Source organism: Dermacentor silvarum, chromosome 1, assembly GCF_013339745.2.
Source record: "Dermacentor silvarum isolate Dsil-2018 chromosome 1, BIME_Dsil_1.4, whole genome shotgun sequence".
Classification (NCBI taxonomy): domain Eukaryota; kingdom Metazoa; phylum Arthropoda; class Arachnida; order Ixodida; family Ixodidae; genus Dermacentor; species Dermacentor silvarum.
In genome coordinates, this window is record NC_051154.1 from 383,224,248 (window position 1) to 383,249,551 (window position 25,304).

A 25,304-nucleotide genomic window follows, 5' to 3' on the forward strand; every position below is an offset into this window, starting at 1 on the left:
TCCCCTGACACGCATAGACGACGCAATTGACTGCCTACAATGGGTCGAATTCTAGGCGTCTGAATTTGCGCTCAGGGTATTGGAAAGTGCCTATGCAAGATGTCGATCAGCTGGAAACAGCCTTTATCACGCCCGACGGCTTATACGAGTTTAACGTCATGCCTTTTGAACTTTGTAATGCGGTCGCGACATTTGATCGCATTATGGTCACAGTTCTGCGAGGCTTAAAGTGGCACATGTGTTTGTGCTATCTTGACGACCTTGTAGTTTTCACTCCTGACTTCACCACGCACCTGGAACGCCTCTGGCGTGTTTTGACGTGTTTATCGAATGCCTGACTACAATTAAATTTAATGAAGTGCCGATTTGCTGCACGGCAACTCACGGTAATTGGCAATGTCGTATCCAAGGATGGAATTCTCCCCGATACTGACAATGTTCGCGCCGTTTCCGAATTCCCCAAGCCAACGTTCATCAAAGAATTGCGCAGTTTCATCGACCTGTGTTCGACGGTAAAATATAACAAAGAAAATCCCACATTTTTTTACTTGTTGTGAGTAGAAAACTTGTTAACAGGCATGACAAAACGCATTTTCTTTGAGTTTGGTTGAAGTGTCGTGTTCGGCTGTCAAACGTTAATTTCGTGTTCAGTATAAAACTAAAAAAAATGCCGCTTTTTTGGCGTATTGTGATCAGGAACGGAATTTAATGCCCCTGTTCCAAAATTATGGTTAGCTTCATACTTTTTCTTTCAGGATGTAGTGGATAGTTCAGCGTCAGAGATGCGATATCTACGAGAAAATCTCGCGATTCCAGATTCGCTTAGAGGTAAGAATCATTTCTAGGCCTAGGTAAATACATAAATGCTTGGCACGCAGAATCTTCGAAAAAAAGTTGTGGAGATAAAAACCCTCTCTGGCGTATAATTAGACATGTGTGTACAATCGCGAGCTTGGAGTTCCTGTCAACCTTTATTTTCTAAACCATGTCGTCTTACGTTGCTCTGGTCCGCTGTAGCGCAATGCCAAGTTATACGATCCGTGGTTTGGGAAACACACGTGCTAAAATAATTAATGCTTAATACGATGTTGCTATTTTATTGCGGAAACAATATTTGCTTACACCACCATGAATCATGATCCTCAATATTGTTGGTAAGAGAACAAACAGCGCTAGGACGTCCCGTCCTAGCTTTGACAGGAACTCCAAGCTCGCAATTGTACACACATGTCACACATGAAGTGAGTAGACAGACAAGGCGCTGAACTAACAACCACTGGTTTATTGCTGTCAAAGCAATATATACAAAGCACAGGTTCAGCGCAGAAGGTCAGAAAAACACGGTTTCTGCGCCGGGAGGGGAATAAAATCATCACATCACGCGTGTCGTCAAGGCAGGTTATCATGTTTTAACAAGTAGTTAATCACGCGCGTCGTCATGGCAGGTTATCATCTTTTTAACAAGTAGTTTATCTCGCAGCTATGTAGAGAGACAGAGGGTACGCTGACGCAGGTGTTTCGGTGCGATTGAATGCAAAACGCTTCCCAAATCTCGCGTGCTCTTTGATCTTTATACCTACCTATCATTGTGCAATCTTCAAAGAGAGGTTTGCAGCCACATTCTTTGCAGTGCTGGGCTAAATGGCTCGGTACAGACCCTTTCATTGCGTACGCATGTTCCCTCAGCCGGTCATTCAAACATCGGCCTGTTTGGCCAATGTAGCAGCCAGTGGCGTAGCCAAGGGGGGGGGGGGGTTCAGGGGGTTCAAACCCCCCCCGAAATTTTTTGCACCCCCCCCCCCCCACAAACCCACCCTTTTCTCTCGTCGCTTCGCGCTGACATATTTCAAGAAACCGGTGCTACTTTCACACTTTCATTCCTGGGCGCTTCCGTTTGGGTTGATAATTTACAGCGAATCATGTCTGCATATGGAAAAAAAACTGTCACGGTGTTTGTCAAGGCCTTGACACTCTGTGAGGTTTTGGGCGCGAATGTGGCGTCCGCATTCTGAAACAACATATGCGCAACAAATGCGCAACAAATGAAGCAACAAATGCGGCAGCCGCATTTTAGATGAAGGCGAAAATGCTCGAGGCCCGTTTACTTAGATTTAGGTGCACGTTAAAGTACCCAGGTGGTCGAAATTTCCGGTATACATTTCCGCCGCTTCCCTTCAGGTGCCGGTTAGGCCGCGTTCGCGTAGGAACTTGGTCTCGAAGCTGTCGGAAGCGGCAAAATGTTGGAAAAATCCGCCCGCCTAAGCGGCAAAACAGGCAGAAAAACAGGCGGCGAGCCAAATTGGTCTCGGACCGATTTTTTCGCCATGGCGAAGCGGAAACGCGGCGGAAAGTCGTTCTGCTCGACCGGAAGCTACACTAGCATGTAAACTTCCGGTCGTAACATTGAACATGGCACCAAAAGTGTAGGCTGTAATGCTGATCGACGCGATCAAGAACCACCCCTTCCTCTACGACAAGAGTGGCACTCAAACGTACTGTCAGCAATACTCGCGATAGTATTCAACGTCGCGCGACAGGAGGTGCGGCAACGAAGCCTTGGCGTGACCCAACTTCTTACATTTTTGCAAAGCCAGGCGAATCCACCACTGCCGTTTCCGAGGTTTTCTTGTCTTCCGTTTATTCATTGTCGATTTCTAGAAAACAAGTAGGTAGAAGTATAAAAGCCATTTCTTCTTCCACTTCCATGGAAGACAATAGTTAGGCAGATTCCTCGTTGGCGCTCCATAATTCTCCTCGCACGTGCACGGTATGTTGCAGAAGTCGCACGGTGCTTTTCTCGTCGCGACGATAGATTGGGAGCGTAGGTCTCACGTAGGACGCGCAGGCTTCGGCGAGCCTCAACACAAGGGCCAGCCCGGGTTTTAGCTTTGGTGTTCCCGTTGCCGCTTTCGTGTCCTGGAGGCGCCGAAAATAATACGAAATGATGAAATGTTATTACAACTTGTAAATAAAAGCTATTAAAGAAATATAATCACGCCTATAGGCAGCAACCTGTGACACAGCGCTACCGCGCCCGTGTGAGGAGAATTACAGAACGCCAACGAGGAACTTACCGAAGGTCGCAGATGACACGCGAACTTGCACAAGATGATCACTTTTGATGACGGGTGGGTCAGTGAATGAACATACCGCTCGAAATAATGCGATAATGAGCGCCACCACGCCGACAAACGTACGCAGACTAGATGGATGTGGACGAAAGCGGCAGCGCGGCCGCGGTGGTATACAAAACAAATGTGAACTTGGACATGCGCGGAAAAGATTTCCCGGCCGCTTTGGCCTCTCCACCCGCTTGCCGCTTCCCAAATGTGAACGTAGCCATAGTCTGCAGCGCAAAACGTCTCTCGTTTGCGATTGCGCCCCTACGGAAGGCTGGTAGTTACTGTTGTGTTGCTGAATCCCAAACCAGCAATTATGAAATGCTGGTAGTTGCTGTTGTGTTGTGGAATCCCAAACCAGCAATGTACACACGAAAGGGTTGATGCCAGCAGTGAAAGTCCACCGACTCGCAATAAAATGCACGAAACAGACAGCCGACAAGCATGGATTACTGCTGTGCGCAGTACAGCGTAAGTAAACTGTTGTTGCAGGCGCTGACAGTTCTCGTCGGAGTTCACGCGTCCTGAGAAATTGATTATGTGCACTATGCACTGAACAAGACCGGAGTTCATTCCTGCATCACTAGTACACCAATCAGTCGAGATTCTGTGAGGTACAAGGCCACTTCCTGTTTGTACCGGCCTAAGTGAAGCAGAAATGACTCGCACGCACTACTTAAAATGCGTACACATGCCATAACTATGCAGTGCGGTGAAATATTCTGTACAATTCTGAATCTGTTGACGTAAAGGCAAATGACGGCTGCACGCTCGCACACAGCGGAAGACACAGCGGCCCATGCACTTGCCGCAGGAAATGCAAGGCGACGAAAGCTTCGTAAAAAAAAGCATTACTCGTTTTTGCGCGTATTTAAGTTTTCTAGCGCAAAGACGCAGCGAAAAAGCTATTGCTATCGGAGTAGGTATAGCCTGGTAACACGTGCATTTTCACATGTATAGCCGTCCTTAACCTGTCAAACGCACTTCGCCCCGACGAGGACGACGCCATCTACGCTTAACGGAGATTAACAATTAATGATGTCTTCTCCGATCGGGCGGGTCGTCTCAATGATGCGTTTTCGAAGACTGGTCCATTCAGTGGCGCGATGAGAGACGGTTGCTCCAAACGCCCACTGTACCTGTCGTACTTACTGTATTTTACTGAGCTTACACTCTAAAAAAAAAAGGGAGTGAGAAGGGAGCAACGGGCTCTGTTCCTCCTTCAGGCCAGCGAGTTCCTCCTTCGAGCAAGGTTCACGCGCTGCGCCCTCTTGCGGCAATCGTAAATGGAGGAACTTTCCTCCCTTAGCGCGAGCACCCCGGGACCTGAAAATGAGTTGCGCCGTGATCCCGTGTAGCGCATTGCGATTTCATCGGCTGCGACCGATCGGTTCCATCTCTACGAGCACCATAGGCGATCACTTCACCCACTGACTGTGTTTGAGTGCCTTCAATGTGCTGCGTGGATACTTCATCGCGCAACGATGCGCATGCGATATCATGAACGTCGGTGGAGGAAGGTTGATCGCAAAACAGGCAAGTTATTTTATTCTCGATCATTGGTATGCGCATACGAATTGCTCTCAGCAATAGGCTATATACATTTTAGACGCAGTCCTGTTAGACAGTATTTACTGCACCGAGATGCAAGCAAGACCTTAAAATGTATTGGTAATCTAGATCTTCTTGCTCATGTAGGGGATAATGCTTAAGGATATTTCTTTATTCTCGCGGTATACATGCGGCTGTCGTGCGATTATTATTAGTGCGAAAGTGCCTATTAAGTTGCGTTAACAAAAAATAAATATGTGGAAACACGTACGTGTAATGAAAGCGGTGCAGAAAGTGACCGATAGTATCCCGAAATCGATCGCCACTGAAATTTATAGCCGCAGTGGCTATGGTGCTTTATTTCCTTATGGTCGCGGCTTCGACTCTGGTTCCTGTGGCCGATTGCGGTGGGGGCGGAATTTGAAAGCAACTGTAGTCTCTTGTCAAGTTTGTATGCAAATTGTAACATATTATTCTACAGCTATTTAACTATATGTTGTTTACGTGGTTCAAAACAAAGGCCAAGTGATCTGATTTGTTTTTCATGCGCCATGCTACATCATATTCGGTTTGAAAAAAACTTTGTCCACTTTTTTCAGTGTCATGCGTTACTGCATTTGAGAATGACATTTTCACAATTCAATTTTTTATTCCTTTTAGAATACATGGCTAACTGGAACAAGCACTGGACCTTTATATGTACATCATCGAAGTGGAAGTTCAGCACATCAAAAGACGCGACTTAATTGCTTCTATAACCTGCATGACTTCTGAAAATAAATACAGACGCCAGAGCCAACCATAAATGACACAATTGCCAATTTTGTTTACACAACAATTCATTTCTTTTTTCTTTCATAAGCAACTTTCCTGTCATGTTTAGTTGCGTATAAGTTATGTCAACAAACCTTGTCTTAAAAAGTAAGCTGTACTAGTAGCAAGCTGTGATTTTTTTCTCATAAACTGCTCGTAAACCGAAAACCTCATAAGCAGATTATTTACGACGTCGAAGCATTTATAAGCGAGGAAACGGGATTGCAGTCAGAATCGGTGAAGCACATGGGTCGCTATTATGCAACTTCAGCAGAAAAGCACAGGTGCACATGATGATCATGATTATTTCCGAACGTAATATTTCTCATCGGAAGAAGACGCTTATCAAGATTTTCAATTTCGCATTGAGGCAATAAACTCGCATAACTAAATTCTGCCAACCGGCGCTCAGCAAGCATCAGCACAGGTATTACTGTTGTCGTGGGAGTACCATTTCCTACGTTCACGCATTCTGTGCACACATGGGGAGCACGCACAATACGCGTGTAGTTCGCAAGCACGATTACTTACCTTTCAAACGGTACGACGCGGTCTAAAAGCGCTCTCCAAGTTGCCGGTGCTGCATCGACGATGTTAGTCCCAGCCAGCGCCTCCTCTATTTTTCTAAAAATAAAGGAGACGCTGTCGCAGCATACATGCCGCTGCGTAGTGGACGAGCTCAGGCACGCTAATAATTCGCATGCTTTCTTTGCGCCATGCACCCAACTTTCCGCAACCATGACACAAAGGCAACGCACTACCCGGCACGAAAATCGTTGGTCCACATTTGCCTGGCGCGCCACGCATACGGCGAGTTTGCAGCAAGACACATGCTATCTTCTCGCACTATTATTGAAGCTAACTACGTCACATTTCATTACCGCAAACACAAAAACACACGATCAAACGCTCGCACATCCAACAAGCACGTTGTAGACGGAGGAATGACAACGGCGCCACCTGCACACTAGTGAGGCTGTGGTGGCCTCGGTGATACATGATTAACTAGCCGTGTTGCGCCCAACTATGTTGCGAGACAAAACGGTTAGTTCTGTAATGTATTTTCGAGGTCTTTAAACGTGCATTCAATGCACTGTACGAGCGTTTTTACTTCCTGCCTAAAAGCGGCCGTCACGTCCTCGAGCCCAGCGGTAGGGTGGCTAGCGTCGCAACGCCGTAGCCACGGGACTACATTAAAACCCTGTAATTAAACCGTTCAAAATTCTGCATCTTTATATTAAAAGGTCTGTGTGCATTGCCTGCACCTGTAATACCACCTAATACGTTTAGCTTTGTCTTACCAGCAATTGTTTAACTTGACAGAAAACTGATTTGCATTCCGGCACAATTGGGGGGTCGCATTTCGTGACTATATAAGATCGTACGCAGGTACACAAGGCATGTAAAAAAAAAAAAAAAAAGGTGAACCGTGTCGTTATATGCGAATGTGTGCGAGTTGGTTCTGTCAGTGCTCTATGAATTGTTGTGCCAATGAATCTGATTGATTACGTGTGTGTAAAAAATGTCTATGTATGCTTGTTAATATGACCATGTGTATTATATAAACCGGACAGTGTGACTATGCGCGTTTAGTTGTTGATTGTCAAGTGCTCTATGAATTGAATGCGTATGTCTACATTCGAATACTGCTCTAGGTGAATGACCAGTGTAAGCTCAATTAATTAAGTGTTATTAATTAAGTGTTATATTATAATGTCTGCGAATTAATAGAATGTTATATAAGAAATGTGTGTCATAATATTATAATAATACGTTCACACATGTTTCGCGTGTGGGAAAAATCTTTTTGTACATACAATTTTTTAAAATCTTTTATTGCATGTAGCCTCCGAGACCATTGCTCAGTGCGTGCGAATCTCGAAGCCTTGTATTGGTGCCCCTAGTAGCTTCAATCCTAGTTGTTAAGCCTATAGTCGTGTTGCTGGCTTCACTTGCCTGGAGTCGGCCATGTTGGTTTTGGAAAGGGAGTAACAGTTGCTCCCAGCCATGAGGGAGGAAAGTTCCTCCATTTAAAGACGAACATAGGGGACATCGCCGTTCCTCCTTTAAAGGAGCAAGGGTCACTCCTTTTTTTTTAGAGTGTACATTACTTTTTACTTAATTTCTTCACAAGCACACAGTGCCACACACACACGCGAGGGGGGGTCCCATGTCTTTGATATACATGCATAGAGTGTGCTTAAACTACCGATACTTATTATCGATCACGTCACGTAGTGGAAAGCAGACGCTTGCCCCCCCCCCCCCCCCCCCCAGTCAGGCCGATGAACCCCCCCCCGAAAAAAATTTCTGGCTACGCCCCTGGTAGCAGCGTTTGCACTTGAGTGGGATCTTATACACAACAGCACATGCGCACTCAACATGGAGCTTTTCTGTGTTGCTTCTCACAGGTTGCTTTTTTGGGGCCTTACTTGTTTACCTTGCGGCATAGCGCCGACAACTTGTCCCTTGCGCTGAACCAAACGCGTGTGCCTATTTTTCCGGCGACCTTCTTTAACCTATGCGAGACCTCATGGACATAGGGTATGACGGTGGTGCACATGAGGTCCCTTGTCTTGGTGATGATGATGATGATGATTTATTGGCATCCCCTTTGAAACGGGGTGGCGACAAATAGTCACCTAGCCTGCTTGATTTAATCAGGTATACTACACATGTTCTTTATCTCGCATTTTTGTATACCTTTTTCAAAAATTTAGCTTGTACCGCTGCCTATGATTTTAAGACATCAGGTCGTATCCATCTTTTCCCTGCTTTTTTTCCACCAGTACTCTAATCGTCTCTTGCTGATCTCTACGGCTGATCTGTTTATGTTTCCTTCCACTTTAAACCCAAGCGCTTCTGGGAGTTGCACGTTACCTACGGTTCTCGCTGGGTGGATCCCGTCGCATTCCATTAGGATGTGCTGAGTGGTCTCTGGATCTTTACTGCAGCATACACATGTCTCATCTAGTTCCGAATATTTGTTCCGATATGTTTTCGTCCTTAGGCAACCGGCTCGAGCCTCAAATAGCAAGGCACTGCCCTTTGTGTTATCGTACAGATTTTCCCTTCTAATTTCTTTCTTCTCATTCTTGTAAATCTCCATTGTCCTTTTCGTTTCCATTCTTTGCATCCAATTCACGGTCTCTATTTCTCTCACTTTCTTTCTGATGACCCCTGGTTGTCTATTTACAGTTTCGATTATCCTGTACTTGGTTGCCAACTTCCTTGACCTCTTCCTCCATTCTGTGTCCACGCTTTTCATGTAGAGATACTTGTGCACTTTAGCCGCCCATTTATTTTCATCTATGTTCCTGAGCCTTTCTTCAAAACTAATTTTGCTTTGTGCTTCTCTGACTTCAAAAGAGGCCCAACCCATGTCTCCATGCACTGCCTCATTTGTCGTATTACCGTGTGCTCCCAAAGCCAACCGGCCTACTGATCTTTGGTTAACTTCTAAACCCGCCAATATATCCGATTTTAAACATATAATGGCATTTGCGAATGTTAGCGCTGGCACCATTACTCCTTTCCAGATTCCACGCACCACCTCATACTTATTGTGGCCCCACAGTGCTCTGTGTTTCATTAATGCTGCATTCCGCTTCCCCTTTATTTTCAGATTATCTTGGTGGTTGCTTGAGTAATTCTTTCCTTCGTTTATGTGTACGCCGAGGTACTTATATTGCTTCACTATGGGTATTACTTGCTGTTGAATTGACACCACGAAGTTACTCGTGTGTTCATTAAAGATCATAATTCCTGATTTCTCTGTGCTAAACTTAAGGCCTAGATTTGTCGCTGCGTTCCCACATATATTCGCAAGTATCTGTAAATCTTTTTTATTGTCCGCTAGTAGCACAATGTCGTCTGCGTACATCAATCCAGGGACCTTCTGTTGCACCATTTGTCCATTACGCATGTAGGATAAATCAAAACCTAATTCGCTGTTTTCCAGTCGTCTTTCTATGCCCTTGACGTAAAGCGTGAACAACACGCTTGGGCGTCACGTCCTGCCCTCCCTCTGGTGAGCATCACCAAAAGCTTTTCCGAGACACTCATCAGCAGGGCCATCGGGTACCCAGCCTGGATGAGCCGGTGCACTTGGTGCATGAAGCTGCTAGCCACCCGGTGGTGGCATGAACGGGTCAGAGATGCTCGGAGACATGAGACGGCAATGCTTCTTTTAACTATTTTTGAGTGCGCAGACCTGAAGGGGAGAATACTTTTCTTCGAGCGGGGGTTGTAAGCCCAACAAACGTGTTCCCTTTCTAGCGATATCTCTAGGTCGAGAAACCTTCTCTTATTATCGGAGGGATGCTCGATCGTTAGTTCTAAAGGTTTCATTACCGATTGAAAGATGTCGAAAATTTCGTTAGCACGCGAGAGTTGACCTGTTCCGTCAGTTTTGACGGAACAGGTCCTAGCGCTGTTTGTTCCCTTACCAATGATGTACCAACCAGCCCAGACCAGCACACTCCCTCAATATTGTGTTGATGCGCATTCGTACAAGTATGTACGATAATGTATTGACAACATATTCTTCTGCTTTTATATTTGCTTTGTTAACTTCCTGTGCTCGTACAGTGTGCATTCACACTGTGATACACCATTCTATTTTTCTCGTCTCCATTGTTGACACGTTCTGTTCAACCATGGAGGAAATAAACAAACAGGAGAGGCCTTGACGTCACGTTTTTGAAGGCGGAAGTACAGCCATGTTGGTGTGCCATCTCCGTGCGCGTCTCCAATCAAGGCTTCTGCAGCTCACCGGAGCAGATAGGCGCGAACTTTGAACTTGCATTGTTACGAGCCGCCGGAAGTGTGTGCTGCCTATGAAACCTACGAAATTTCTGTAGCAGTTTTAGTGAAACCGACGCGCTCTTGTGTTTTGCCATGGTACGTTGAAGAAGACGACAAAGCACTTCGCCGTGATTGCCTGAGTGTATCTGTTCCTGGCTGACACTCATACTCACAGACCTAAAACACAGCTTTCAAGCTTACACACCACACTCGAAAGTCTGCTTTTCTCGCCAACAAAAGGCACTGTGAGAAAGACACCGGCGGAAAAATCTTATCTCACTTTTTAGAGACAGAGAGCAGCAGCGAGAGCTTTAGGAGCGTGGTTGCTAAGGCAACGTTGACATTTGGGGTACCCGTTCCAGTGCTCCTTTACAAAAAACAGCACGTGACTTCCGCCACACTTTCTCTAATACATGCGTGCTGGCCGGGGCCTCTCCTGGGTTTCCTTCCTCCATGTGCTTAACTAAGATCTGCCGCGTTTTATGTTTATTCTCCAGTGGACCCCGCACTAAGCGCTATGTCAGTGAGTGAGACCAGTAGCGTGTAATGATCCTCCAATAGCAAAGGAATCAAACAAAACGAAAGACAACTTTATTACGCTGCCAGCCTATGGCTGGCAGTTGCCTTTTCCCCAAGTACAGACGAACGGCGCAAAGTTCCACAGGTCTGGCTGTCCCGCATGGAGGTCGTGGAACCCGGACGTGGACCAGCGGAACGGCGGCTGCTGGTCGTGCGTCGGCCCAGCCACAGCAATCAACCCAAGTCCAGTGGCGAGAGACGCGTTCGTCATCTGCATGCAATGCGCGCCGCCAAGGGCGGGTGAAAGCGCTCTCGGAGCTTCTTCGCAGAAACACCACTTTCACTAATCCACGGATGATTATTTTAGCTTAATATTTGAGTTGACCAAGTATTGCGGCAGCGTTTTCTGTTTATGGTTGGTCTCTTTGATAAAGGAGAGAACCAGATGAAGCAATACGTGAAGCTCGAACCATTCAAGAATCAGACGTGCTTCTGAAACTGAGTATTAGTCGATATTGTGGGTAGTACCGTCCGGAACAGCGTTCGCAGCAGAAAAAATGTGCTTAGAAAGTTTGTCGCAACTGGAAAAGGGGCAACTGAAAATCTCGATTACCTTTCTTATGGCTTTCGTTGTGTAGATGACTTAAAGGGTCCCTGAAGCGGTTCGGACAAATTTTGTAGAAGCGTAGGGTACAGCTACAGTAGAACATTCGCACCATAATTTGTGTGAAGCGCCTCATATTAATAGCGCTACGGATGATTACAAGTTACCTCCCTCCATATCCATGCTTTTCCTCCTCAACTCCTTCGCCGAGTGATCGGGTCTAAGCTTCGCCTTCACTGAATCTGCGTCATGGTGAGACGTCGTGTCGTCTACTTCGGGTTGCCTTGGAGCCAGAGCGCGAAGCCTCACCAACCTCTCCGCCAGCCACCTGGCAGTCGATCCGAAGCGAGAGCTATCGAAGCAGAGTGCGTTGCGACCGCTCTGTGCCAGCGCCGAGCGTGTCCGGTATCCCGGTAACCACAGGCTAGCTCGGCGTTTGCACGGATGGGCGGAGGCGTAAACCAAAGACCTTCGATATTACTATTACTGTGATGAAGGAGCTCTAGAGTAGACGTACGTGAGCGGCCTGATCGGTCTGCCCGGTCCAGCCGCCTTGGTGGGTGACGCTCACTTTAACCTTCCGAACAAATAGCTAACGTTGCTGTAACCAAGTTTAAAGTATTTTAAACATTTAGAAAAACACCGTGTTCACGATTACTCTCCTGCCAAAAATTTACACCAGCGGCAAAGCAGAATGCACTTGGCTACTGCTATATTCGCTCTGTGTTTGGTTGAGCTATGTGCCACCAGATGGCTGCACCGTCCAGGCCGTTGGCATTTGCGCCTCCGCTGATCCTGTAAAACGCCCAGGCCCAGTCCGCTTGCACTTGGGTTTACCCGAATACCGGACACGCGAAACACTATTGTGGTATATCGTAATCCTTCGTGAAGTGACGGCCGCAAACACGTAGATGCTGGTGCCGATCGGATACCGACAACCAGCGCTGCAGCCACTCCGCTCGCATGTTTGCCTTGCAGAGGGGCACGATGTCGCAGCTTGACATGTCGCCGCTACGTTTGCAGCCCACAACGCAAGGCGAACCATGGTGCTCCCGAAAAGAGAGATCGAGACCAGCACAAACCGCGCAGCTCGCGTCAACAAGGAACACGTTGTAACACAAGCAGGCAACACTTGCTGTGTGACGGAATTGCTTGAGTTTCGTGATAAATTGTCTTTGTGCATTCTCTTTCTGTCACGTTCGTTTTATAGAAACAAATTAAGTAACATTCCAAATATTACGAACAACACCTGGTCACCATAAAGTTGCAAAAATTATCGATGACACACCCTGGGCAGGCAATCGGACAGCTCGCCCTACTGACGTCATATGGTCAAATCGCGTCACCTGGTCAGGGGTGTCTGAAAACTCAGCCGAGTGGCGTGCTGCGATCGGTAAATGTGCCTTTTAAGACCTTATAATAAACGCTTTACGCGGAGCACTTAGATGCGTCAACGAATGATCAGAATGCCCCACCCTAAAGACTGAGTACGTTTGTACAAAATCGTTTCAGGGTGCCTTTAACAACGAAATTTGTAGGCACGAAAATAAGAAATATATTGGAACTTTACTAGAAAGGCGAAGTTCGCGTTATTCAGTGCGTACCTTCATGTCTATGCCTCCTCTAGAGGCCGGCCCCAGAGCAGAGAAAGGGTAACGGCCAGGCATCATGTTGAGGTCACTGCGGGCTGATATGCCGTTCACGGCACTGAACGGCGGAATGCAGAGACACTTGGAGATAGGGTCGTGCTTGAAGTCGTTATACCTGGAAATCGCAAGGTGGGCCACAAATACAAAATTATGGCAATAAAAGTAAGAAAACGTACATTTTACTGGAAATTAGAACTCACAGAGCACTGCTTCAAGGAAGCGTCATCCAAATAACTTATCTTTTGCATGGTTTTATTTGTTTTTCCAAACAGTGCATTTCAATATGCTGCATTTCCACGTTCTTGCTGGACATTCCAGGCATTTGCACATACTCAATCAGGGTGAACTCAGCATTATAGCGGCCGCGGTCAGTTAAGCACCTAAACATCTTTACGACTCCTTATGTGGGTGCCCTGGACCATTAGGTTCACTACTTGTCTTCTAGACAGCGTGAGAAAGAGATTTTATGAGATGTGGTACATGGTCTTATTTTTGACCTGCGACCGTTTTTTTTTTTTACTGCATTATGAGTGTTATCAAGTTCTTGATTGGTGCTGGCAACGCCTACAGTATTCTAAACGTCTTAAATGTTGCACCGATTCTCTGGCGACACAGCCATGCCTTGTCAGATTGCGTGTGCGACGCCAGTACTTTTGTACTATCGCCATTAGTTCAGACGTAACGAATTCCAGCACTACTCAAACGCATTGTTCCGTCTCTAGGGTCATCTGAATTTGTAACAGTGGCTAAGTCAGACGCCCAAACGTACGTACAGTTACGTCTACATCATGATTAGAAACATGTTGCAGAGCAGGTATACGCCGCATTGCCATGTAATTCCGCGTAGGAGGCGTTCACATGCGCTGTTTTCTGTTCGCGTGTAAATATACATATATATACCCCGGCCGAAACGTCGAAATTACATATTGTTGCTTTTCTACGTGCGCCTGCACTTCTTTTCATATATATATATATATATATATAAACGACAGAAGAAGGGGGAACCGAGGGGCTCGTTTTAGTTAATCATGACCATATGAAGCCAACAGGCAATGAAGCCAAGAAAAGCATCGGCGAAATGAAGTGTGGCTGAAATTGGAGTGCTGAAAATGATGAAGAAATAATTAAACAATTAAAATAAATTATGGGCTTTTACGTGCCAAAACCACGATCCGAGTATAAGGCACGCCGTAGTGGGGGACTCCGGAAATTTGCACCACCTGGGGTTCTTTAACGTGCATCTAAATCTAAGTACACGGGTAATTTCGCATTTCATCCCCATCGAAATGCGGCCGCCGTGGCCGGGATTCGAACCCCCGACCTCGTGCTCAGCAACCCAACACCATAGCCACTGATCAACCACGGCGTGTAATGATACAGAAAGGGGAAATGAAAGGGGACGAAAAGATAACTTGTCGCCGGCGGGAGCAGAAACCGCAACCTCTGCATTACGGGCGCTTTGCACTAGCAATTGTGCTACGGCGACGGCCATCAATTCGTCCACTAACATGGGTATTCACGTATGCCTCCTATGCTCCTTGATTACGCAATGCCTCTATGACTGCTGGTATCTCTACTGAATCAAATGCCTTTTCATAATATATGAAAGCCATACAGAGAGGTGGATTGTACTTCGCAGATTCCTCGATTACCCGATTGTTGACACGGATATAATCCATCGTAGAATATACTTTCCTGAAGCCAGATTTTTCTGTTGGTTGGCTTATTTAGTTTCCACATACCCAGTGGAAAATGCTCATGGGAACTGTAGAGTACACTATGTCTAGCGTCGGCCCACCACTATATATACAGTTGGCCCCCAATGGCGCAAAACTCGGCAACGAGCTAGCAAAACCTAACCCCTAACATATGAGATCAAGCTATCAAGTTTCATAAGCTTGGAATACATTTCAGACAGAGAGAGATAATTTTTTAGAAATGCAAAGAGGTTATCCTGAGCTAGTATGCTCTGGCCTGTTACTCTGCACAAGGGAAAAGGGACACAAACGAGTACAAAAGATGATGACGAGGACAGGAAGTAGGCAATCATATATACAATAACCACGTCAAGCAGTGGTTTCCTTAAAAGCCTTGAGTTTAGTCTGGTGATCTTCAAGTAGTCCAGAGCAGCCCTTTTGAATGTATATCGTGTGGAATGCATAAGACGTATTCATTACTATGTCTTTGACAACCTATTATTTTGAAATTTCGAATAGACCAAAGGAAATCTTAGGACTCGGGCCAAAAATATGTTTGCGTTATCGCAGTTCATTGCATGCATTTTGGTGAAAATAAAACATGGAGCCACCGGCTACCCATAACTCAAGTCAGGAGCCCCCTATATTTAAGGATTGTGATCCCCATGCTGAGCTGCTGTATTAATTCTTCAACGGAATCTGTTGCCTAAGGCACTTTCCGTCAGGGCATTTTCATACAAAAGGCAGACTAAATTGCATTGAATCGAGAGCTTACGTGGCGAATCCAATCTAGACTTAACGAACGCGCGATTGACACTTCTATCGATAACTGGATAACTGCACATCTGTTGTTCAATAAAATTGTCGACATCACCAGAAGACCTTGCATTTATCTGAAGACAGCGTAGTTAACGTGGTCAACATAGATGGCGACATTGGTGCTGCGCGAAATGCTGCTGATGTCTGTTGAGTACTACAGCCATGTCTTCTGTCCTAGAGCTTTATTTCATCATATTTCATGAGTGCAGCGCTGCTTAGCCAGCCTTTGACGGGACACAAAGTCTGGCGATACTTCGCACAATGCAATTTTTTTTAATTATGTGCTTTTACGTGCCAAAACCACATCTGATTATGAGGCACGCCGTAATGGAGGACTCCGGAATAATTTGGACGACCTGGGGTTCTTTAACATTGTTGTGTCTGCGTCATACCGAGTTCTGCGCATGCGCCGTACGTGTCATTTTCTTCTCCTCGCTCCCACATCCTCTCCCACTTCGGGGAAAAAAGCAAGCCTACGCCCCCAAATAAATGCTTTGTATGTTCGAGCTGTCTGTGCCTCGTAACTGCTCCGGCCCGCGTGCCGTGGCTATGCTACAAACGTGCACCTAAATCTAAGTACACGGGTGTTTTCGCATTTCGCCCCCATCGAGATGCGGCCGCCGTGGCCGGAATTCAGTCCCGCGACCTCGTGCTTAGCAGCCCAACACCATAGCCAGTAAGCAACCACGGCGGGTACACACAATGCAAATTGTTATGCGCGTAGATGTTTTGGTGGCATGCATGTCCATCGGATTTGTACTCAACAAAACCTGTTGTTGCGTGCGGCATATGTAAACAAATGCCCCCACACATGTATCCGTGCGCAAGGATTTAGCGCGATGTGCGATTTGTCTGAACCTTTACTTGAACTTGCTTTTGCGCCCGATATCGGTAAAAAAAATAGCTAGGCTGACGTTTCGCCGGGGCACTGCCTGTCGGATGGGTTGTTGCGCGAATACGGTCGGCTTCGCGTGTGGCTGCAGCCTCAGCTTTTTCACGGGTATTCCAAACTCGGCGAGCGGGCTTAAATCGTCGTTGTAGCTCTCTGGCGTTAAGTGTTCCGAGAGAAAAACAAAAGCGTCACATGAGTACCAGTACATTCTGCCCACATTGATCTCCCAAGCCTTACGCTTGACGGGCTCCTTCGGGAACCTGAAGAACGATAGGAGCACTCCTTGTTCCGTTCGCTCTGGCACCCCACAGCACTACATACGCGCCGCGGTGGCATTGTTTCAGTCACTGCAAGCTGAACAATTCCAATGGCAAGGTGAACAAAGCATAAGTTTCCCGCTTGCGCGCACAGCTGAAACACGGATTCGTCACCGGAACATACGTGCTCGCTCGGCAAGCATGCCGCTTGTTACGTCACGGCCCACGAGCATGCCAGTGTTGCTTGACTGTTATGCAGTTCGAGTGCAATATAAAAAAATTCAATTACACACTATGTGCTGGCTCAAATCCGCTAAAATTATGCCGCTAAAATTACACAATACACAATCCGCTAAAATTACACAATACAGATTATGAACGAAAATTGGGTGTCATGTCCCCTTTGAGATTACTCCGTTCTATAGCTGCTAATTTGCGCTGAGTGATTTCGACACGGATTACCTCATCAATGTGACCATGGAATGTGTGTCGGCAACTTTGATGTGGTCCCGCCTGAAAATTTGCGCCCGCGGGTTCTTGTCGTAAGTGAACCAGTCACCGTACTTCTGCACGTTGAACGGCGCACCACTCAGCTGGAACATCAAGGGAGAGTACCTGTTGAAAGAAATCAGAACGGAATGTCACTTCCTGTACAGGGTGTTTTTGTATAGATCTACAATTTTTTTTTATAAAAACGTAATATGGGCAGCGAATGTGGTGTCTTTGCAGGTGCGTTCCTAGGTTGTGCCGACATACTTTGCCGCTAATAACTTAAGCTTCAGACGACTAATTATCAAAAATTCTTTAATTAGCTTTTATAATAGTGCCTCGTGGCCAGCTGTCGAAGTGGGAAATTTGGAGGCAGTGTATTTTTTCCGCACACTCATCTTTTAAACATATTGAAGGTCTCCCCGAATTCGAGATATTCATCATCAAATTTCCAAGCTCAATCGAGGCAATATCGAGACTGAGCACGTTCCTCTGCGCCTCAGACCGCAACGCCCCGCCAAAAAGGGTGGGGTGAAGTTTGTATGACAGCATGCCGCAGCAAATCCTAACTTGACACGCAGCCGCACACGCTCACCAGGCAAAGCGTCCCGTATCAGTAGCTGCCACGACTGAACGAGACGTTCGGTGTGAAACTTCCTCGCGCTTGTCAGGGGCTTTTCGATCCCATATGAAGGCGGGCCGCCTTTTATGCGCTCCCGCGGCGTTCCGTTTCCATATTGACTGGTTTTACCGTTGAAATTCGATAATAACTACCTGAAATTAGGCGCGACATTAAGATATTTAAAAAGTGAGGGTGCTATAAAATGTCTCTACTTCCAAATTAGCCATTCGAACACTGCCCATGAGAGACTAATAAACAAGTAAATTAATAACTATTCGTTACTTATTTTTTGCGAAGTCCACGTTATTAGAGGCAAGGTATGTGTGCCTCGGCTAGGAATTGGTCTGCTTAAACTCCACGTTCCCTGCGCTTACAGCTTACTGATAAAAAATATATTCTCTAAAAAAAAATGCAGCAGATCCAACGTGTCCTGTTGGAATCTATATACAGCGAAGCTTTCCGTAAATGCATCAGGAGTGTTGAAACACGTTTTTGCGTTTATTCAATGTGAATGCAAAGTGAAACCGAACGCTTTATTGAAGTATTTTACAGAGGAAATGCAATGTCTTATAAACGAAACACATATGTGTAACATAGGAGTTAATCGCATGTGTTCGTGGGGCTCATTTTGGTGTTTTGGCGCTGAAGTAGGGGCAATAAATTCTGCGTCATTTGTTTGGGGTACCCGACCTCCCCTTGGAGGCGGTCCATGCGGTCGCCAAGCGGCGCCGCGCATGCGCAACGTGAGGCCATCTACACCGGTGCCCTCTTTCCCGTCTCATCGCGGCTCTCCGCGTCGCGGCCTTCTCGTCCTGTCCACCAGGGGCCCATGACCCGGGTGCGCAGGCTGGCTTTCCCCCTCCAACTTCCACTGATGCGGGTGAAGTAGAGTGAACCATCGCTCCTAGATGGCGCTGCCGTCCCGCAGCCGAGTGTAAGCTGTTTGGTGTGAATGCACGAGCAGCAGCAGCAGGCTGCAGCCACGGTCAGCAAGACAGCCGCACGGGGGTTCGATAAGAGAGCTTCGCTTTAAAACCCTGTACACGCACACATGCAAAAAGAAAGCAGGTCACCTTCAATACAGTGACCTCACTTGGGGAAACGACGTGAATGGTGAATGGGCAAACAGTGAATTGTAAAAAAGGAACACGCACTGAAGGTTCACAAAACACGGTTGAGAAGACGAGACGTTTACTCAATCGTATGACTGTGGCTTAACCTCGAGAAATGCCAGACCTAGATTTTGTCCCGGCGACCGAATTTAGTTGATTTCACTATACGTGGGTGCGCGACGATAAGATAAGCAGGTCATGTCTATACAGAGGAAGGGGCTAGAAATACCATTCATATGCAAATTAATGGCATTCCGGTTACCATAGCGCTACCACTGTACTAAAATGCTTAGCCGAAAAACTTGCATGAGAAATAAAGTGCAGGCAGTGCATACAGGTACTGTATAAAAAATAAAATGGAATTTCTTAACTCACGGGTTTTCGGGAGAAATCAAGTATAGGTTACGGTGGCTATAGCACAAAGCTTAATCCCCCGTACCCTTTTCTCTGAGAATACATTTTCTTGCAGATTTCAGCGCGCGAAATCGACAAAACCACAAAAGAAACATAGACACGTACACAAACACTATTCTTCGAGAATACGCACAGAGGTGTCCTTGGCTTTTTGCTTTGCCGCAATGCTCAGTGCTCCGCTGCAAGAAGGTGGGTTGTTGGCACTTACGGGATGTTGTAGCTTGGCCAGTAGGTCTGCTTCCGGAGCACAGCCGTCACATCCTCCGTGTGGATGAAGCCGCTGGGCACGTAAGAGGGTGACAAGTAAAGCATGTGAGCGATGTGTGTGTACCATAAGCTACAGCTATACCACTATATCAAATTAGGCAAATGTAAGAGTTTAGTCTAAGATGCCTAGACACTACATTGCCAGGTACACGCCTGGTATAATAAAGTTCAAAGCACCCAAAGATGAAAATTGAATAGAAATGAGCAAACGTAATCATCCCAGTGCAGATGACACGGTGCTCCTTTGTTTTTGGGTAATATGAAAAAGACTTTGACAAGTTATCATGACCTGTTTTTGAGCGTGCCACTGAAAATGAACTCCCATAGTGAGGGATACTGACGCTGCGGTTGTTAGTGTAGAAACCGTGAATTCATTGAGTTATGCAATTCAGATAGGTAGGGTATATGAAAAAAATAATCTACGCAACACCAACTACAGTGATTTTCAGCGCAGTGAAAGTATGTGCTGGCTGTTCATCCGAAATTAGCTAAGATTTATAGCTTTGCCGATGTAGCATAGGAGGTCGCTATTAAACGCCTGCTGCTGGCCTCTCTATGCAGCATGTCATACAATGTGTTGCGTTCCGCCTGATAGCAAAATTAGGCAAGGTTACTCAACCAAAATTCTAGGTATTAAGTACTAGGCCTAAACTTACAAACAGAAAGCAGTAGACCATTCGAGGAAAAGTTAATTTAAGCAGTATTTAACGTACTATATTTTCCGCGTCTTAAGGTAAACCAGCAAAAAAAATTTTAAAGCGTGCACTGACTACCTGCTTATGTTCTCAAACAGCACAGCTTTGAAAAGAGCCGCGTTTGAACAAACAGTGTGTTTGGCCGATAGTGCGCTGGCGCTTATAAACTGACAGGTTAGCAAGATCTTCGATGCTTAAGTCTGATCACAGCTATAATGAAACAACGCGCCTGTTGCTCACCGCAGCGCCAAGAAAACTGATTGCTGGCTTAAATTTCAAGACCGATTCCACCATCGCTGCATTGTTGCTTTCTGAAGATTAGCACGCGAGTGAACGCGATATTTATCTCTGCTGGGTACGTTTTTGAGCGTTACCATTACAGATCACCAGTGGAGAGTGACGTGTTCCTTATATTTCGCGTGCTCAATGTTTGAGGGTTAGGATGTTATAATGTGCTGAAGCAGCCGCTTCCCAGAATGCTTTAAAACATTCACATTTTAAGTTTTCACATAAACTTATGTCTTACCAAACTGTTTAATCATGCTTTAGAAATATATATTTAAACGAAAATATTGATACATGCTGCATAAGGCAAGCAACAGCAGGTATACAATCCCGTGCTCCTATAGTACATCATATGCGCTGGAAATGATGTACTCTGTAATTTAGGCAGCCCATGCTGGGCAGCTCGGTTAAGCAAAATATTATAGGCAGTGGCGACAAACCGCGGATGTACTGTGACTTTCGCTACCGATGTGTCAAGTTGCCGCTGACGAATGAGCAACGTAGCTCTCTTTGTTGCGATTATAGTATAAATCATATCGCTGCTTCAGAGGCAACTATTGCTTTTCCAGAACTTAAAAACAATGCATTTGTACACGAAAAAGAAACACCCACGGCAAGGATTCCAGGATCCAGAGTAATCCATCCGGGAGTTGCTGTCCTGATTTAAACTTGTTATAGTCGATGATCATCCATTGTTTGTTGTTGCTGCGCACAAAAGAAGAAGAAAAAAGAACTCAGATGAAATCCCAAAGAGACCTTCACGCGCTGGACCAAAGCAGAGAATATGAGTCGTTTCCATCGAATGAACACATTAACATTATAAATAGTTTTAGCACTGCTGTGTACGGTAAGTAAGGCAATATTGCAATGGCCGAGGAGTACGCATGCTTGCACTTCACTGTCCAGAAAGTCTTTCCGTAGGATATACGGGACAGTAAATAGGATATACCGTAGCTGTGCTGGAAGTTAGTGGGCCAACACCCAAGACGAGTCAAGCTCGGCAAGAAAATGGTGCTGGCCGGAGGGCCCTTTCGAGGTTACCCAATCAGAACACGCTGAGCTCACCCGCATATTGCGCTTTCTGCACCCTATGTAGGCCACGCCAGCAAAGAAATACAGATAAAAAAAATACTGTGGCTGAACCCATCCCACGATAAATGTCGACAGTAATGCATCGACGCTAATGCGAATCAACAGAGCAGCTCAAGGTATTGCTACCGTCGAGACGAGTTACGTATGAGGCGAGAACTGCAGCGCTACTCCTCTTTCGGTAACCTGTTGCATAAGGCAACCAGGTTGCCTTATGCATTTCCTAGCGATCATATGTGCATGCACTATATGGCATGTTTATAAAGTGATGTGTATATTTCTGCATCATTAATTAAAAATTATTCTGGCCGGTCCGTTATGATGATTTTTATTAGTTCACCTTGTCATAAAAATTTTCATTTATCTTTTATTTTATTTTTGATACACATATTCTTTGTAGAAGAAACAGCTTGCCCGCAAATACAAAGAATGCCACTTGTACAAAGAATGCAATAGAATGCAGTTTGTGGAATTCAGAGGTCAGTGGAGGTCACACTACAGGTGTCCCATAACCAGATGGGGGTGCACTGACCATCTTCGTAGTCATAAAAAAGTTTCAGCAACCTCAAACAAAAAACAAAGAAAAAATTTCCTGGCAGTTGCCACCTCTCTTATACCCTTTGTTACCATGTGACCCCTCTCCACTACATTCCATTGGCTGCGTCGTTCATCTCTTGTGGACACGACTGAATGTGCAACTGTTAACGCGTTGGTTACTCACAAATTATTTTGTGAGTAACCACGCCATTTCACACCATTGTATGCACGCGCAAGTTTTTAGTCACGTTAAAGCCCCACTTTATGTGCGCCCGAAGTTCGTAGTCACGTTGATTTCTCTCTCTCTGTTTCCTATTTCCCTTGACTTTGACGTGAGTCAATGTACGTGTTGGTATGCAAGACGTCACTAAATGTGCACGTTATTGTGGTCTTAGACGAGGTACCGTGTTTTTTTGTGACAAATAAATGCATAAATTTAGCTCTGTGCGCATGCAATCGCACTCTTGATGAAGGATGGACCTGTGCTTGTCTACGTGCGCCTGCACTTCTCTTCATCTATGAAACACCTAATCCGACGAACTACTTCCTTCGTATATTTAGTATATATATCTTCTTCTTCTTTCTGGGGTTTTACGTGCCAAAACCAGTTCTGATTATGAGGCACGCCGTAGTGGAGGGCTCCGGATTAATTTTGACCACCTGGGGTTCTTTAACGTGCACTACAACGCAAGCACACGGGCGTTTTTGCATTTCGCCTCCATCGAAATGCGGCCGCCGTGGCCGGGATTCGATCCCGCGATCTCGTGCTCAGCAGCGCAACGCCTTAGCTGACTAAGCCACCGCGGCGGGTATATATATATATATATATATATATATATATTGTCACGGGGATTCACAAGTGCACTGGAGAGACAATATATACAGGCTGCTGCTACCAGAGAATGGCTGACAGCATCTCACGAGGCTTGTCCCGTCTTCTTCCTCTTCGCCTAGCACAGCGGTCCTTTATGGCAGGCTCATACACAATGCCTCGTAACATCACCCCCGGCGGACTGAGCGCCGTCACGGCGCCTTCTAAAGGTAGTCAGCACTGCTGGTGTAGTAGGGCTTTAGCCGCGACACATGGACAACATCAGCAGCAGACGTAAAAGAAGAAGACGGGCGGTGTTGGAGCGGAGTGATGAGGTAGTCAACGTCGTTGAGCTTGCGGAGAGCTTTGTAGGGTCCTGTGTAGCGAGGGAGGAGCTTCTCGCACAGGTCTTGGCGTCGAGACGGCGTCCAGAGTAGGACCAGGAATTCAAGAGGGTACTCCACTTCGCGGTGCCGGCTATCATAGCGCTCTTTTTGGGAGGCCTGTGACGCACATGGCCTTGTGTGAGCAACCTGGCGAACCATTCTGCCTCGAGAGAGGACGTCCTGAGCATATGCGGTTGGTACGGATGGATCAGCAGGAAGGAGCGTGTCGAAGGGCAACGCAGGGTTGCGGCCGTACAGGAGAAAGAACGGCGAATAGCCGGCAGTGTCATGTCGGAACGAGTTGTAGGCAAAAGTAACGTAGGGTAGGGCGGCGTCCCAATCGCGGTGATCAGTAGAGACGTACATGGACACCATATCCGTGAGAGTTCGGTTGAGCCGCTCGGTAAGACCGTTGGTCTGTGGATGGTAGGCTGTCGTAAGGCGATATTCAGTAGAGCAGCTACGCAGAATTTCGTCAATGACCTTTGCAAGGAATCAGCGGCCACGATCCGTAAGAAGCTGACGCAGAGCCTCGTGTCGAAGAATGACATCATTGAGCAGAAAGTCTGCAACGTCGGTAGCGCAGTTACTGGGCATGGCGCGGGTGATGGCATATCTGGTGGCGTAGTCAGTTGCGACGGCAATCCATTTGTTGCCGGATACGGACGTAGGGAAAGGTCCGAGCAAGTCAAGACCGATGCGGAAGAAGGGCTCCGGTGGAATGTCGACAGGTTGAAGCAGGCCAGCCTGAGGGAGAGCAGGACGTTTGCGGCGTTGACAGCGCTCGCAGGCAGCAACGTATCGGCGAACCGAACGATATAAGCCAGGCCAAAAGAACCGCTGCCGCACGCGGTCGTAGGTGCGTGAAAGGCCCAGGAGGGCGGCAGTTGGAGCATCCTGCAGATGTTGAAGAATGGTGGTGCGCAGGTGTCGGGGAATAACTAGCAAGAATTCTGGCCCGTCAGGTTTCATATTGCGACGGTAAAGGACGTCATCGCGTAGGACATACTGGCGTAGAGCAGGGTCGGAACGGGGAGAAGAGAGTCACTGAATGGTGAGCTTTAGGGCTGCATCCCGACGCTGTTCGGTGCTGATTTCGCGTAAATCAGAGATGGCCAGTACACAGGAATCATGCTCGTGGTCAGCGACGCTAGCAGTGTCCACCGGATGGCGCGAAAGACAATCGGCATCGTGATGTAACCTGCCCGATTTATAAATTACCTCAAAGGTATATTCCTGTAGCCTGAGAGCCCAGCGACCGAGGTGACCAGTTGGATCCTTGAGCGAGGACAGCCAACAAAGAGCGTGGTGGTCGGTAAGAAGCCAGAATGCGCGGCCGTACAAATACGGGCGAAATTTTGCGACAGCCCAAACCAATGCAAGGCACTCGCGCTCTGTGATCTAATAGTTCCGTTCAGATGGGGAGAGCAGGCGGCTGGCGTATGCAATAACACGGGTGTGGCCATGCTGGTGCTGAACGACGACGGCGCCGATTCCATGCCCACTAGCATATGTGCGAACCTCAGTAGGAGCGGATGGATCAAAGTGAGCCAATATAGGCGGTGAAGTGAGCAAGCTGGTCAGCGTCGAGAATACAGTCGCTTGGTCGGGGCACCACGTGAACGGCACATCCTTCTTGAGAAGGTAAGTGAGGGGTCGGGCTATGATGGCGAAATTGCGTATGAAACGGCGGAAGTACGAGCATAATCCAACAAAACTCCGAACAGCTTTAGTAGACGAGGGCACAGGGAAGTTCTTGACAGCGCTAATCTTGGCAGGGTCAGGTCGGACACCTGTAGCACTTACAAGATGTCCAAGCACAGTGATGTGTTGTCTGCCGAAACTACACTTTTTGGAGTTTAGCTGGAGTC

The 25,304-nt window shown here is 46.7% G+C and overlaps 1 protein-coding gene across 1 annotated transcript in view; it reads right to left on the reverse strand.

The window, feature by feature from the left end:
- Window positions 1-10,856: 10,856 nt before the first annotated feature.
- The window catches only part of LOC119437504 (putative phospholipase B-like 2), a 97,038-nt gene continuing 82,590 nt past the window's right edge, over window positions 10,857-25,304 (reverse strand). The window contains exons 8-12 of the mRNA XM_037704513.2: window positions 21,223-21,315; window positions 19,572-19,643; window positions 17,189-17,341; window positions 13,017-13,176; window positions 10,857-11,079 (exon numbers count right to left, since the gene is read on the reverse strand). Coding sequence (XP_037560441.1) covers window positions 10,897-11,079; window positions 13,017-13,176; window positions 17,189-17,341; window positions 19,572-19,643; window positions 21,223-21,315 — 661 coding nt within the window. The 3' untranslated portion in view covers window positions 10,857-10,896. The remainder of the gene's footprint in view (window positions 11,080-13,016; window positions 13,177-17,188; window positions 17,342-19,571; window positions 19,644-21,222; window positions 21,316-25,304) is intronic.